General features: G+C 38.7%; 2 protein-coding genes across 3 annotated transcripts; both read right to left on the reverse strand.

The window, feature by feature from the left end:
* Window positions 1–147: 147 nt before the first annotated feature.
* slc25a17 (solute carrier family 25 member 17) lies at window positions 148–4281 on the reverse strand. Its single transcript, XM_067477475.1, has 9 exons — window positions 4091–4281; window positions 3711–3771; window positions 3565–3631; window positions 3197–3348; window positions 2255–2371; window positions 1987–2135; window positions 1417–1512; window positions 1180–1265; window positions 148–511 (listed from the first exon to the last, which is right to left on the reverse strand). The coding sequence occupies exons 1-9, from the start codon at window positions 4145–4147 to the stop codon at window positions 358–360; spliced, it is 939 nt and encodes a 312-aa protein (XP_067333576.1). The 5' UTR covers window positions 4148–4281; the 3' UTR covers window positions 148–357.
* An 872-nt stretch (window positions 4282–5153) lies between these two features.
* rpusd1 (RNA pseudouridine synthase domain containing 1) lies at window positions 5154–8446 on the reverse strand. 2 transcript variants are annotated; one of them, XM_067477478.1, is made up of 6 exons: window positions 8333–8446; window positions 7617–7840; window positions 6960–7083; window positions 6706–6808; window positions 6252–6353; window positions 5154–6144 (listed from the first exon to the last, which is right to left on the reverse strand). In XM_067477478.1, the coding sequence occupies exons 2-6, from the start codon at window positions 7805–7807 to the stop codon at window positions 5732–5734; spliced, it is 933 nt and encodes a 310-aa protein (XP_067333579.1). In that variant the 5' UTR covers window positions 7808–7840; window positions 8333–8446; the 3' UTR covers window positions 5154–5731. The 2 variants fall into 2 exon arrangements, with proteins under 2 accessions (XP_067333579.1, XP_067333578.1); XM_067477477.1 differs by having other exon boundaries at window positions 8318–8446.
* Between the last annotated feature and the right edge of the window lie 3115 nt (window positions 8447–11561).

Raw genomic sequence — 11561 nt, forward strand, 5'->3', positions numbered from 1 at the left:
GCCATGACTCTTCAGGGTACTAGGGGATAGAATTTAGATTACAAATAATCAATAATTGAGCTGCACTGCTAGAACCACAGTGATTACAGGCCTGAAGCAGAGCCAGCTGTAGCGAAAGGAGTATGTAACACATACAGAAGAACAAAATAATAAAATCCATACGCTTGGAGGAAGAAAGATTTAATTAAAAATTTACAATGTCTCATTGGTGGTAGATATTCCTGGATGAGGACACCATTAAATATTCAAGTGACCCCCCCCCCCCCTCCCCCTCCCAGTCACTGTGTGGAAAGCAGTGATTTATGAAGTTAGGTGGTTCTTTAATGTGGTCACATGTCCTTGGACGTTTCCTGTTAACTAACGTCTCTTGTAGTGGTTGTGGTTTAGCCCCATGACTCTGAAGGTGCAGTTGGCGATCTTCTCATAGAGAAGGAACATGAGGGCAGCGGTCAGCACTGTCTGCAGCAGCTTGGCCTCCAGGCCTTTAAACAGACCCAGCATGCCATACTTCCTGCAGCAGAGAACAAGGGACAGTACAGAGGAAAAAATGTTAATTGTTAAAATATTAGAAAGTATTTTGTATTATTTGGTTGTAGTCTTTTTGTCCACTTTTAAATTCTACAGAAATGCATACGTGATTGTTGCTACACTAATAAATGTGTTAAACAGGTAATGCTCAAACTAAAGGCATTGGTAACACAGAAATAAAGTTATTATAGCCTGACAACTCCATAAAAAACAAATTGTACGGTGCATTATTAATATGTTTTCTAGTTTTAAAAGTAATGCCAATTCATAATGTCTAAACATGCAAGTTATTGTATACTTTATGTGATATTTGAAAATATTCAAGGGACTATTTGAAACCAGTTTGAAATCTAGGAAGTCAAACTGGAACAAAGCCACCCACGTGTATATTACACATGTATAGTTGATTGATGATTGTTTTTCATATGTATTTTGTCAGTCAGAACTAAGAGCATGAGTAATTGAACTGTGGATATGTGAAAACCAGATTTGTGCTGCTTGTCTGAACATGTCTAGGGTGAGTTTGCCAGGCTCCCGTTTATCACAAATTACTTTTAGTTCAACAGCTAAGAGTATTCTAAGATTAACCATTGAATCATCCAATATACATTAGCTGAATACTTCTGTGTGTGTGTATTGTTAATTACATACCTTACTCTGTTGACCAGCAGACACTTGATAGTCCTGAAACTGGACAGTAGCTTTGATGCATCGGTTGTCTCTTTAATCTGGCCAAACTGTGGTAGTTTAAGTTTGAAAACAAAAAATTTAACTGTTTTATTTTGATGGCACACATTTTTATAGAAAAACAATAGATTAAATCAGATATTCTAAGGCAGATTTATGTTTATCTTAATTATATGTTTATAAAAGTGAGACTTGACCTACCCTGAGAATGGACTGTATAGTCTGGAGGGGGTATGTAACAGTGGTGGCAACAGCTTTGGCTACAGCACCAATGATGAAGACCTCAACAGATAATAGCTGTGGGGAAAAGGACAAACTAGTTACATTTCAGTCTGATGCAAAACTAGGGGAACAGTAAAAGCTTCCACTTTGAGACCTTGTAAATCGATCCCCTCGTTTTCCGTGGCCATTAAATTGTCCTTACAAAATACATAAAATCCATAAAACTGTGAAAATGTCATAATGCATAGTTTTAAATAGTTTGGCTTTCTGCACACATACTTGGCCAAACTGGCTCCCAACTGCCTAAGCCACACACAAAAATCACGTGAAGAGAATTATCAACTCTCTGCATATCGAGTCTCTAGTCATCCAGATGATGAGATGAACTGAAGTAACAACTCCTCCTTTTCACTAAGTATTTAAAAGCAAACCATCTGTTTGTGTTTGCTCATCAGTCAATGCTGTAGAAAGTAGTTATTCAGTCAATCAAGATACAGTATGTTTATTTGTATAGATGCAGTAAGGTTGACATCTTTCTTTCATACTCACTTCCCTGGGATCTCCTCCCCTCAGATGCCTCTTCAGTGCTTCATAGATCATGAACTGGATGGCGGGATTCAATACCAGCAGCAAGGAGGGGAAGGTCCCATTCCAGAGAGCTCCCACACCCTCATCACGGATAATCTGCACAAATGCATCTGCAAGAACAAAACACAATGTTAGTAATTATTACAAAAAAAGAAGCCAATGACATATACAATGTCATTACCCAGAACAAATGATAAAATATGAGCATAATCAGATGATGACCACTTACCCAGAATGCCAGAGTAGTTGGTGGGCCGGATGTCTGCATTACGAAATTTTGAACCCTGAAGCTTCAGCCTTGTGTTGACCACCCACAAAGGTGTGGTAACTAGTACATTTACAACACCTGGAGACACAAGAAATCATAAGAAAATCAACACTTATGACCAGCAGCATCATATAATTAGGCCTCTGTTCAACTTGTAGCAGCAATTTCTTTTTTCTAAATGTAAACTTAATGCATTCCCTTAAAAAGTAAATTAATTCATCTCTCAAATGGGAATAGAAGAAGAACAACAACCTTTATTGTCAGTGAGCACATATACGTATTCCACATACATATTCCAAATCCATCCCTCTGTCCCTGAGTGTCTCGCTCAGGGATACGCCTGGTGGCTAGGCTGGGATTCCACCCACTGAGCTACCAGGCTACCGAATAAAAGCATGAATTCAGAGTGAAGTGCTTTTTTCCAAACACATCAAATAAGTCATTACTTGGAGCAATTGGTGGTCTGCAGTTACAGAATTTATATATTTATATTTATTTTTTAAACTGGTTTTGCTTTGCATTCAACCTGCCAGGATATATCTAGTCCAAAAGTTCCCTAGTAGCAAGAAAAATTGAGCTAACTTTTGTGCTTAAGCGCGTTTCAAGCAGATGAAGAGACAGGACTTTACTGCTGCACCTAAAACGGAAAATATAGCGACTCATGAAACACTGCCCTAGGTATTTTCTCATGCTGAATCATAAATTATAATAGTGAGAATAGGCGAGCGTATTACTTGAGAGAGTTCAAAGTACTGTCTCATTTGAGGTGCTGCGCATCAAGATAATTATAGCAATGAAAACAAAAATAGCGGGTTTTTTGCAGAGCTCAGTCTTGGAGAAAAGGGGTTGGACGGAAATTCAAAATCAGATGGAACCGAGTCATTAAAACAAGGCTCTTCTCACCTGCAACAATGCCTACGATCAAGTCAGTGCCGGGCGCCGACTGTTTTCCCTTCAGCCAGCAAACCTTTAGACTGTGGAAGCAGTAGAAGTAGACAAAGTTGGAGCAGCACAAACTGCAGATGACTGGGAACCAACCCCTGTAAGGAGCTAGACTGTAGGAGAGGGCAGCAAACACAGAAACACGTCTTAGAACACTACTGAAACGCAGTTGTTGGGACAGTTATTTGTGGTTTTAGACAGAGACTAAACCAGACCATGTAGGATTTAGTGCCATTTGTAATATGCAAAGTGAATGAAGTGAAACATGACACACTAAAGTTACATTTTATTGGCAAGCAATCAGAGCTTACAATAATTCTTCCACTTACAGTCCTTCTTCTTTCACAATTTCTAACAAAATGGCTGGAGTTGACTTGGCCTTTCTCTTTTCATCGACTGAATACGAAGAAAAGACAAGAAAAGACATATTTATGCATTGCACTGATTAATAAAAGGCAAATTTCACTTCCCTCACCTTGAAGCCGTAGTCTGGCTGTATCAAGAGGGAAGAATACAGTCATAGCAGTCACACTTCCCTAAAACATGCAACACAAACAGTAATCAGTGGGGAAAGAAAGCCTGTACACACCATGACATGTGATAATGACCTCACACCAACTTCATTGACAACACTTGCTGATGAGAAGTGACACATACATGTCAGTAAAACGTAATGAGATCAGTCTGTGTTATAGTCTATTATAAATAACTACTCAACTGAGCAAATGTGGTTGGTTATATGTGACAATACGTAGTGTCGAACTGAAAGGTCCCTTCAGAGCCAAGAGCTGCAGATACATGCACAGTCGAAAGTCGCAGTAGTGGATGGTTGAATAAAACTACGGATAAACTTACCACTGCTCCCGATATGGCGTGAACCAAACTCTCATAGGAAAAAACTTCGAAGCTCATCTTGACTGCGGTTATTTATTTTGATCAATTCAACATGTGACAGTTCACCAATGCCCTGAACTCCCGTTTCCTCCAAAAGCAAAGCTGGCCTCACTCCCTTATTTCACTTGTACCTGTTTTGGTTTGGATACGTCGCTTCCTCCTAGCTGACGTGTTGCAGACGCTTCCTAACGGAACACCGGGGCATGCTGGGTACTGAAGTCCTCTTCACGGCACACATTACCTTATAAGTTTTACTCTGAAATATATTAATTAAACTAATTCACGATGTCGGCGTAAAACGTTATAAGGTATTAAAAATTATACAATAAAAATAATGTGTTGCTCATTGTTCAAACATTTCGTAATATTGCAGAAGCAAAGTGAGTGCGTACATCAGTCACATCAGAAAAGGGCTACTCTTATTAAAAATTCATAGGATTCAGTAGCCACCAAAAAATGCATAGTATGAAAATATAATATGATCTAAAATATACTAAACATAGTTTTTTGTTTTCAGTTTTAGATATGCTGGTCAGCGATTACAAGCTCCTAAAGATTCCAGATGCATTTTTGGCAGGCTTTAATAAACACAATACCAGTATACAAGCTTGCATTGCATTTAATATTCTATACAGTAGCAGTTTGTATTTTTATGGTCACTGGCCACTTATTCAAATTTGTGTAAAAATGTTATGCAGCTAAACTCTTTGTAGGCAACGCAAGTTCAGAGCAGTACAATCAGGAAGGTATGTAGTAAATGCACAACAGAAAGCAGCAGCTGGTCATGGTAGTAAATTGAATTTAAAAAATGTACATTTTGCATATACATCACGCTCCTCCAAAGACTGCGACTTCAACAGTAATGATATTATGGCTGAGCCCTTGTTTAAACCTTACAGACATTTGTTTACGTCTTTCAACGCTGTAAACTAATAAAACATGACAAGGACCAATGAAGATGTTTGAATCTGGTTTTAGACACTATGCCCGGATGAAGAAGAAATGACGAAACATACAGCATAGCCATCATTATGCTTTCAGAGCACTTTAAACATGTCAGAGCCATGCAGCATATTTGACAAAACATTTGGTCTCAACAGCAGGTTTGGAGACATAAAACTGATAAAACGCAGCTGTTCATATCAAAAAATAAACACATCAATTTTGGTCATTTCCTTAAAATGGTCCTTATGACTACATAGGCAGACAGTAATGCAGTTTTTAAATATATCTCTGACCTTTTATGGCACAGATTTGTGATAATACGTTATTTATATAAAAGAAAAAGACAACGCAATTTACATAAACTCTTCACTTATTACCGTTAATTTCAGCAAGGCACCTTTTGTCAGTTACTGCAGTATGCTGCTTACTAAGACACAGAAAACATGTAGTGAGCAGCTCACAGTGGTACGAGTTATTTAAGGGAGCAACGTTTTTCTGGCACAAGGTTACTGAACAATAAGTTAATAAAGATCCCAGTTCACTTCATTGTATGCCATTTAAATGCAACATAGGTGGTCACTGAGATAGAGCACACATGCTCAATGTAGCTCTCATAAGTACACAGCTAAAATAAATAAAATATCATAAAATACTCCATCAGTCTCCAGCCCACTCACTCAGCCATTCCTGACACTGCCTCCTCTGTTCCTCACTCTCCTTCACACTCCGTTGTTGTTTTCTGTGTCTCCTCCTCTCTTCCTCTTTTCTCACTCTCTCACTCTCCTCTTCTTTAACCCTCCTGTCTTCTTCTACCCTGCGCTGCAACAGGGCCTCCACGGTAGCCGTCAGTGTCCGTACCGAGTGCTGCGGAAGCCACTTGGAATCCACCGTAGGGATAAAAGGGTCTCCAGCACTGACGAGCAGCGGCTCAGGGTCCAGGGGAATGTGAAGGAGGTGAGCGTGCAGCATCATGCGATAAGGCGCGTTGTCCGTTCCCGAGCTGTAGGTAAAGTCCCCGACGATGGGATGGCCAATTGCACTACAGTGAACCCTTAACTGATGGGTTCGACCTGAGGGAAGAGGTAATATTGAGGAGCCAGAGCAAGACCTTTAACACCTTGACAGTAAAATCCACAATTTCCATTACATGTATGAAAAAACAATAGACTACTGTTACCTGTGAGTGGCTGCAGTAGCACCTTGGTGACAGAATCTCCATCATACATCCCATATTCCAACACTGTTAGCTCAGTTTGGCAGGGCTTCGGGTTCTCACAACCTGACAAGAGAAGCAGTTGTGGGGGGAAATCATGAGAAAAAATAAATAAATACAACTACATACTTACGCAAGATTACATTACATTAGATATATTTTAATCATAATGCCAAACTAATATCAATAAATATTCCATAACTATTTAACTCCATGTGTACGTTTCTATTTTATGGGTACTTTGTGAACTTTGTCAAAGGCCGGTTTACATCGCCTTGTAATGTCAGTGGAAATAGTGGAATAACACACAAGCACTCAAACAAATCTTACTGGACAAAATATAGAGTTTCCAGTCAGAACTTTAAAACTTCTTAAAACAACAAACACTAACAGTAAAAGCTAAGCCAGGTGTCAGTACCTTCTGTTCCCTCAATACACATCATATGTGTTTTTCCTTCTGTAGAGTTCTTGCCAATGGAGAAGTCCAGAGTTAGTGTCTCTTCTTTCACCCAGCCACGAATCTAGTAGGCAAACATCTTCTTTACTAATTTTATCTTTGTACATCTTCAATATCCCATAATTATCACAAGTCAGAAGAATATCCATTATGCATCTCCGCAAACAGATTCATTATTAGTGTGCAGTGTATGTCACTTTGTTTGTCTTTAATACCAGAGCGAGGTAGGCTTTGGTGACGGTGCGGTCCTTGAAGCAGCGGTATGCCCGGGCGGCAGCAGCCTTATTGAGGGCGACACAAAGAGCTCCACTAGTTGAGAAATCCAACTGATGACAGAACCTGGTGGGAGGAGAAGGATAAAAAAACTCAAATGCTTTATTAGGGTGACATACACTACTCACAAAAAGTTAGGGATATTTGACTTTTGGGTAAATTTATGGAAAATGGTCATGTTACAGTGATATTATATCATGAAAGTAGAAGCATGGAATGGTAATTTCTTTATCTCAAACAATTTACTGAAACACAAGCTAACAACAGTGGTGGGTATACCACAACAAAAAAGGTCAACGTATCAACTTGTCAATCGTTGGGAGTCGTTTTGGTCTCATGATGTCAAAATGTAAACAGTGTGACTAGAGAGGAATGTTTATATACAAATTGTCATTGAATCAGAACATTTGGTGCTCGATTCATGTTGTGATTGTTGCAGTTGTTAGAGAACAGCATGCCAAGGTCAAATAAGTTTACCTGTAAAGGTTACAGTGCATTTTAGGTGCATTCTGAAATTTCACCCAAAAGTTGAATATCTCTAACTCTTTGTGAGTAGTCTATATGACCGGATGGTGTTAGTATTGATGTGTGATTCTGACCTGAATCCATAGTAGGTGCTGGGGTCCGCCAGCTGAGGAAAGTGGTGCCGAAGTTGAGCCTGCACAGTGTGTTTCTCGTACCACATCTTGCTGTCAATGCGGATGTCCCAGTGCTTGTCCACCACAATGTAGTCACTGTTCTGGTACAGCACATGCAGGGTGTCTGGGTTTGCAGGGTTTGTGGTCATCATATGGAATGTTTTACTGACACAGCTCTTCAGGCTCTGTAAAGACAAAAATGTGAACATCCCACAAAGTAGTTATGTACAGTACATAAAGACTGACTGGACAGTCAGATGTCATTATCTGAACCAAGCAATACTGTAAGAAGATCTAACTCTTAAATAAAGGTTAACATATCGTCAAAGTAACTAAAGTGAATATGCCAACTCATCAACAAATATTTATCACTCAACCAAAGACACATCTCGAGTTAGTTACTATTGCCAAATACGGACAATGTACACGTAAGTAAAACTATCCAGTATAAATAAAACCTCTGCTACATAACAGCAAATTAGTCACTGGTTAGCGCGTTAGCCTGGTTTGTTTGTTAGCCTTTTTATGCTAACACCTTAGGAAAAATAAGAGCTTCGTCATGATGCTGCCAGTATCTGCATAACTAACCTAAATGACAGATAAGACAGTTTACAACATTAACTTAATGTTAATATTAACCTGTGGCATATTTTAATACATACCGAATTTCAGCGTACATTTAATAAGGAAAACACAGATGTAAACAAGACTACAAAGTTCCCTGTATTGCCCTGCAGCGTGTCTTGTTATTTTTTTCTTCTTCTTCTTCTTCTTTTTCCTTCTTCTTCTTCTTTGATTATTGTGGTGGGAATCAACACACTGTGAAAGGTGCATATCGCCACCTAAGGCTACGGAGGGTGTAACTATACGACTGTGTGTTGTCTCTTGGGTTAATTCAAAAGAGCTGGTTTTGTTTGTGTTTTTGTTTGTGTGTTTGTTTATGTTTTAAGAATCTGTCTATGTTACAAATTTAGACTGTAGCCTACTAGGTTATACTCAAGCAAGCTATCCAAGTATGCAGCTAGTGGCAAATCCTATTTTATTTTATCTTTTTAAATAATGTATTTTATTTGAGGTTTTCCCCCCAGCAAGAAAGGCAGAATGAGTTATTGTCTTGTTGTTTATTTTCTTGCTCCTGGACTAAATAATGGACATTATATGCAATTTAAAGAATGGACAGTGGCCTGTGTAGAGAACCATTCCCATGGGCTGCATCCATGGCCTTGATTTTAAGTTTGCTTCCAATAAGTTTAAATTGTTTTTGTTTTGTTTTTTGTTTTTTACAAATTTCCACTACCAAGCTTCTTTTTAATTTGGCTTGAAAAATACTAATTAAACTCTCCATATCTGGAGACGTTTCCAAGCATTTTTAGGTCATGCACCCTTAAAAAAACGGACTTTTTAAATTAAAAAAAGAATGAAAGAGGAAGAGCAGGTTGTATACTAATCTCAGCAGTTCTTGGCAAGACACTGAACACCAGCTGCCAGGCTGCAGTAGCCTTGATATTACACTTAATATTATTGTATTCAGTAACATTGCTGCGTGCAGCCCTGCTGTTGTTCATGTTGCTTAAACTGCATGATTAAGGTATAAAGCAAGTTTACCCAGACCCCTTACAGTGACAAAGGACAAAGCAGACATGTGCTATTAGTTTAAACCATGTTCCTGACCCACCGTCTGAAACATCAACTGTGTCTTTGGCTGACATCATATTAAATAAAGAAGATTACTGTAACTGGATCTTCTCTCCTGAACATTTCAATCAATTTCAATGTCTAAAATGTTTAATGTCATATTATCAGTTATGGCAAACTCTGCATCATCTTAATAGAGGGGACTTTGTATATTTTTTTTTTTCATCAGTTTCTGTCATGTCTGGACGTGCTGTTCAAGGTCACACTGATATTATTTGTGATGTTCATAATCCCTCACCTCCGCCTCACCTTGAAATCTTTAACAGGCCACCAGCTCTGATGACTGATGTCATTTAAATGAAATTGCATCTACAGTATACAGTAGTCATATTTTGTTACACCACAGTGGCTACTCATTCTTTAATAATAGGAATATCCGTTATGTTATGCTGAATGTTATGTAGTTCACTTTGCAAAAAAGGCTTCATATATCAATGGTGTGCTTACTGACAGTTACCTAAGATGTTTTTTTTTTTATTAAGATCTTCATAGAAACAACATGCAAATGTCTTAGCACTAATCGTTCCTCCACGTTTTAGCAAATTGATCATTGTCGAACATACTGTAACACGCTGGTTTAATAAAGAACAGGCTGTTCCTATAAATCCTGAACACAGCCAGGTATGAACATGTCCTCCACTAAGCAGATCAAAATTATTATATAATTGGCATTTTATAATCCAGTCTGCTCTCTGCTATGTGTGTGTGTGTGTGTCAGGTGTTACTGCAAAATGAGACTGCACTGTGTCTCTATTATTGGATTTCTGGTTATTGTTGCATAACATTTTACAGCAAGTCACCAGAGAACTGCATGGCAGATTGGTGTGTTTATCTGGGGATGCATCCTGACAAAAAAAATTCCCTCACACACACAAACACACATACAGACAGATCCATGTGGCATTACACAGGTTCAGTGGAAATCACAGATGACAGAGAAGACGGAGTATGTAGACACCCGACAGATATAACAGATAGTCGTGATGATCCTTTTCAATAACAATCTGGATATTCTTTTGTTCTATAAAGGATAAAAACGCAAAATTAACTAGAAACATTACAAAAATTTAAAACATCAAGAGACCAGAGGAGGCACTTTTCTGTCCTTTGAGTTATGTGAATGAAAACCTACCTGGATATTTTATTTCCCTGGACGACCTGGATTTAATTTGTGTGGTGCAGCTGACTCGTTACATCTTCAGTGTTTCTTTTGTACAATCTCGACCTGCTGTGTCTTCTCTCAGACTGTTTTCTTCATTTGAATGCCGTGGAAACTTTGTTCAAAACAAAATCACCTTAATTAAATGTCCTTTCATTAGACGTACAGCAGCTAAAAACAGCACCAGTCTTTCTTTTTTTTTTTTTTTTGCAACATTATGTTAGTGTAAAAGGTGGAATTTCTTATTTTCAAAATAAGCTCTTTGGCCCTTGCATGCATTTCTGTATCTTGTTACTCTCTTCGATACTTCTCCTGCATCAGAGCCGTAAACTTTTTGTGCACCATGCCGAATAAGTCATTTCTGCAGGCTCGCTGTGACGAGCCTATAATGACTTCAGACTGGGGCCTCCCTCTGCTTCTGGCTCTGCTGCTGCTGGCAATGGTCTACGCCTTCCTGTACCTGCCGGCCACAGCCCAGCGGGCCCTGGTGGACCAGGCGCTCAGCAGCAACGACACCACGACTGCAGTGACCACACTGGGCAAAGAGGAGTAGGACAGATATCGGGGTTCATCGGTGGAAAATCATAACATGGATGTATGAAACAAATGGTTTTGGTTGCTACACCATACTAACACAACCTTGACTTTTTGTCCCAAACTGTATTTTCAGCAACTCGTGATCCACAAGTGGCTGGTATAAAAATTAAAAATCTCTGCAGGGTTAAAACATGTCTTAAAATCCAAAATTATATTAAAAAAGTATTGTTACCACAGTATCTTAAAATTTTACACATGACAGGTGAAATTGGAGTAGTGGCTTCAATTGCTGTTGAATGAGAATAGACGCTGGGGAAGATGAGAAATTCTCGCTGCCCCTTGTAAAATCAACACGCAACATTCACAAGGATACACACTTAAAGGAAAGATTTGATATTTCAGGTTTCTTTGGTGAATACCTCTGGAGCTCAGTGGTGTATATGAATACACTTTATTTAAATATTGTATGTGTAAATGAGTTTAAAATATAATAAAATGTTTGTGCAGAAGTATCC

The sequence above is a fragment of the Channa argus genome, chromosome 15 (genome assembly GCF_033026475.1).
Source record: "Channa argus isolate prfri chromosome 15, Channa argus male v1.0, whole genome shotgun sequence".
NCBI lineage: Eukaryota > Metazoa > Chordata > Actinopteri > Anabantiformes > Channidae > Channa > Channa argus.

Coding starts and splice junctions, on each gene's coding strand:
- rpusd1 (XM_067477478.1), bottom strand. CDS start 7,807: ATGATGACCACAAACCCTGCAAACCCAGACACCCTGCATGTGCTGTAC. Junction 6,354..6,705: donor GTGTATTGAGGGAACAGAAG/GTACTGACACCT, acceptor TTCTCTTGTCAG/GTTGTGAGAACCCGAAGCCC. Junction 6,145..6,251: donor GCTACTGCAGCCACTCACAG/GTAACAGTAGTC, acceptor CTCTTCCCTCAG/GTCGAACCCATCAGTTAAGG.
- slc25a17 (XM_067477475.1), bottom strand. CDS start 4,147: ATGAGCTTCGAAGTTTTTTCCTATGAGAGTTTGGTTCACGCCATATCG. Junction 3,772..4,090: donor ACGCCATATCGGGAGCAGTG/GTAAGTTTATCC, acceptor TGCATGTTTTAG/GGAAGTGTGACTGCTATGAC. Junction 512..1,179: donor CTGCTGGTCAACAGAGTAAG/GTATGTAATTAA, acceptor TCTCTGCTGCAG/GAAGTATGGCATGCTGGGTC.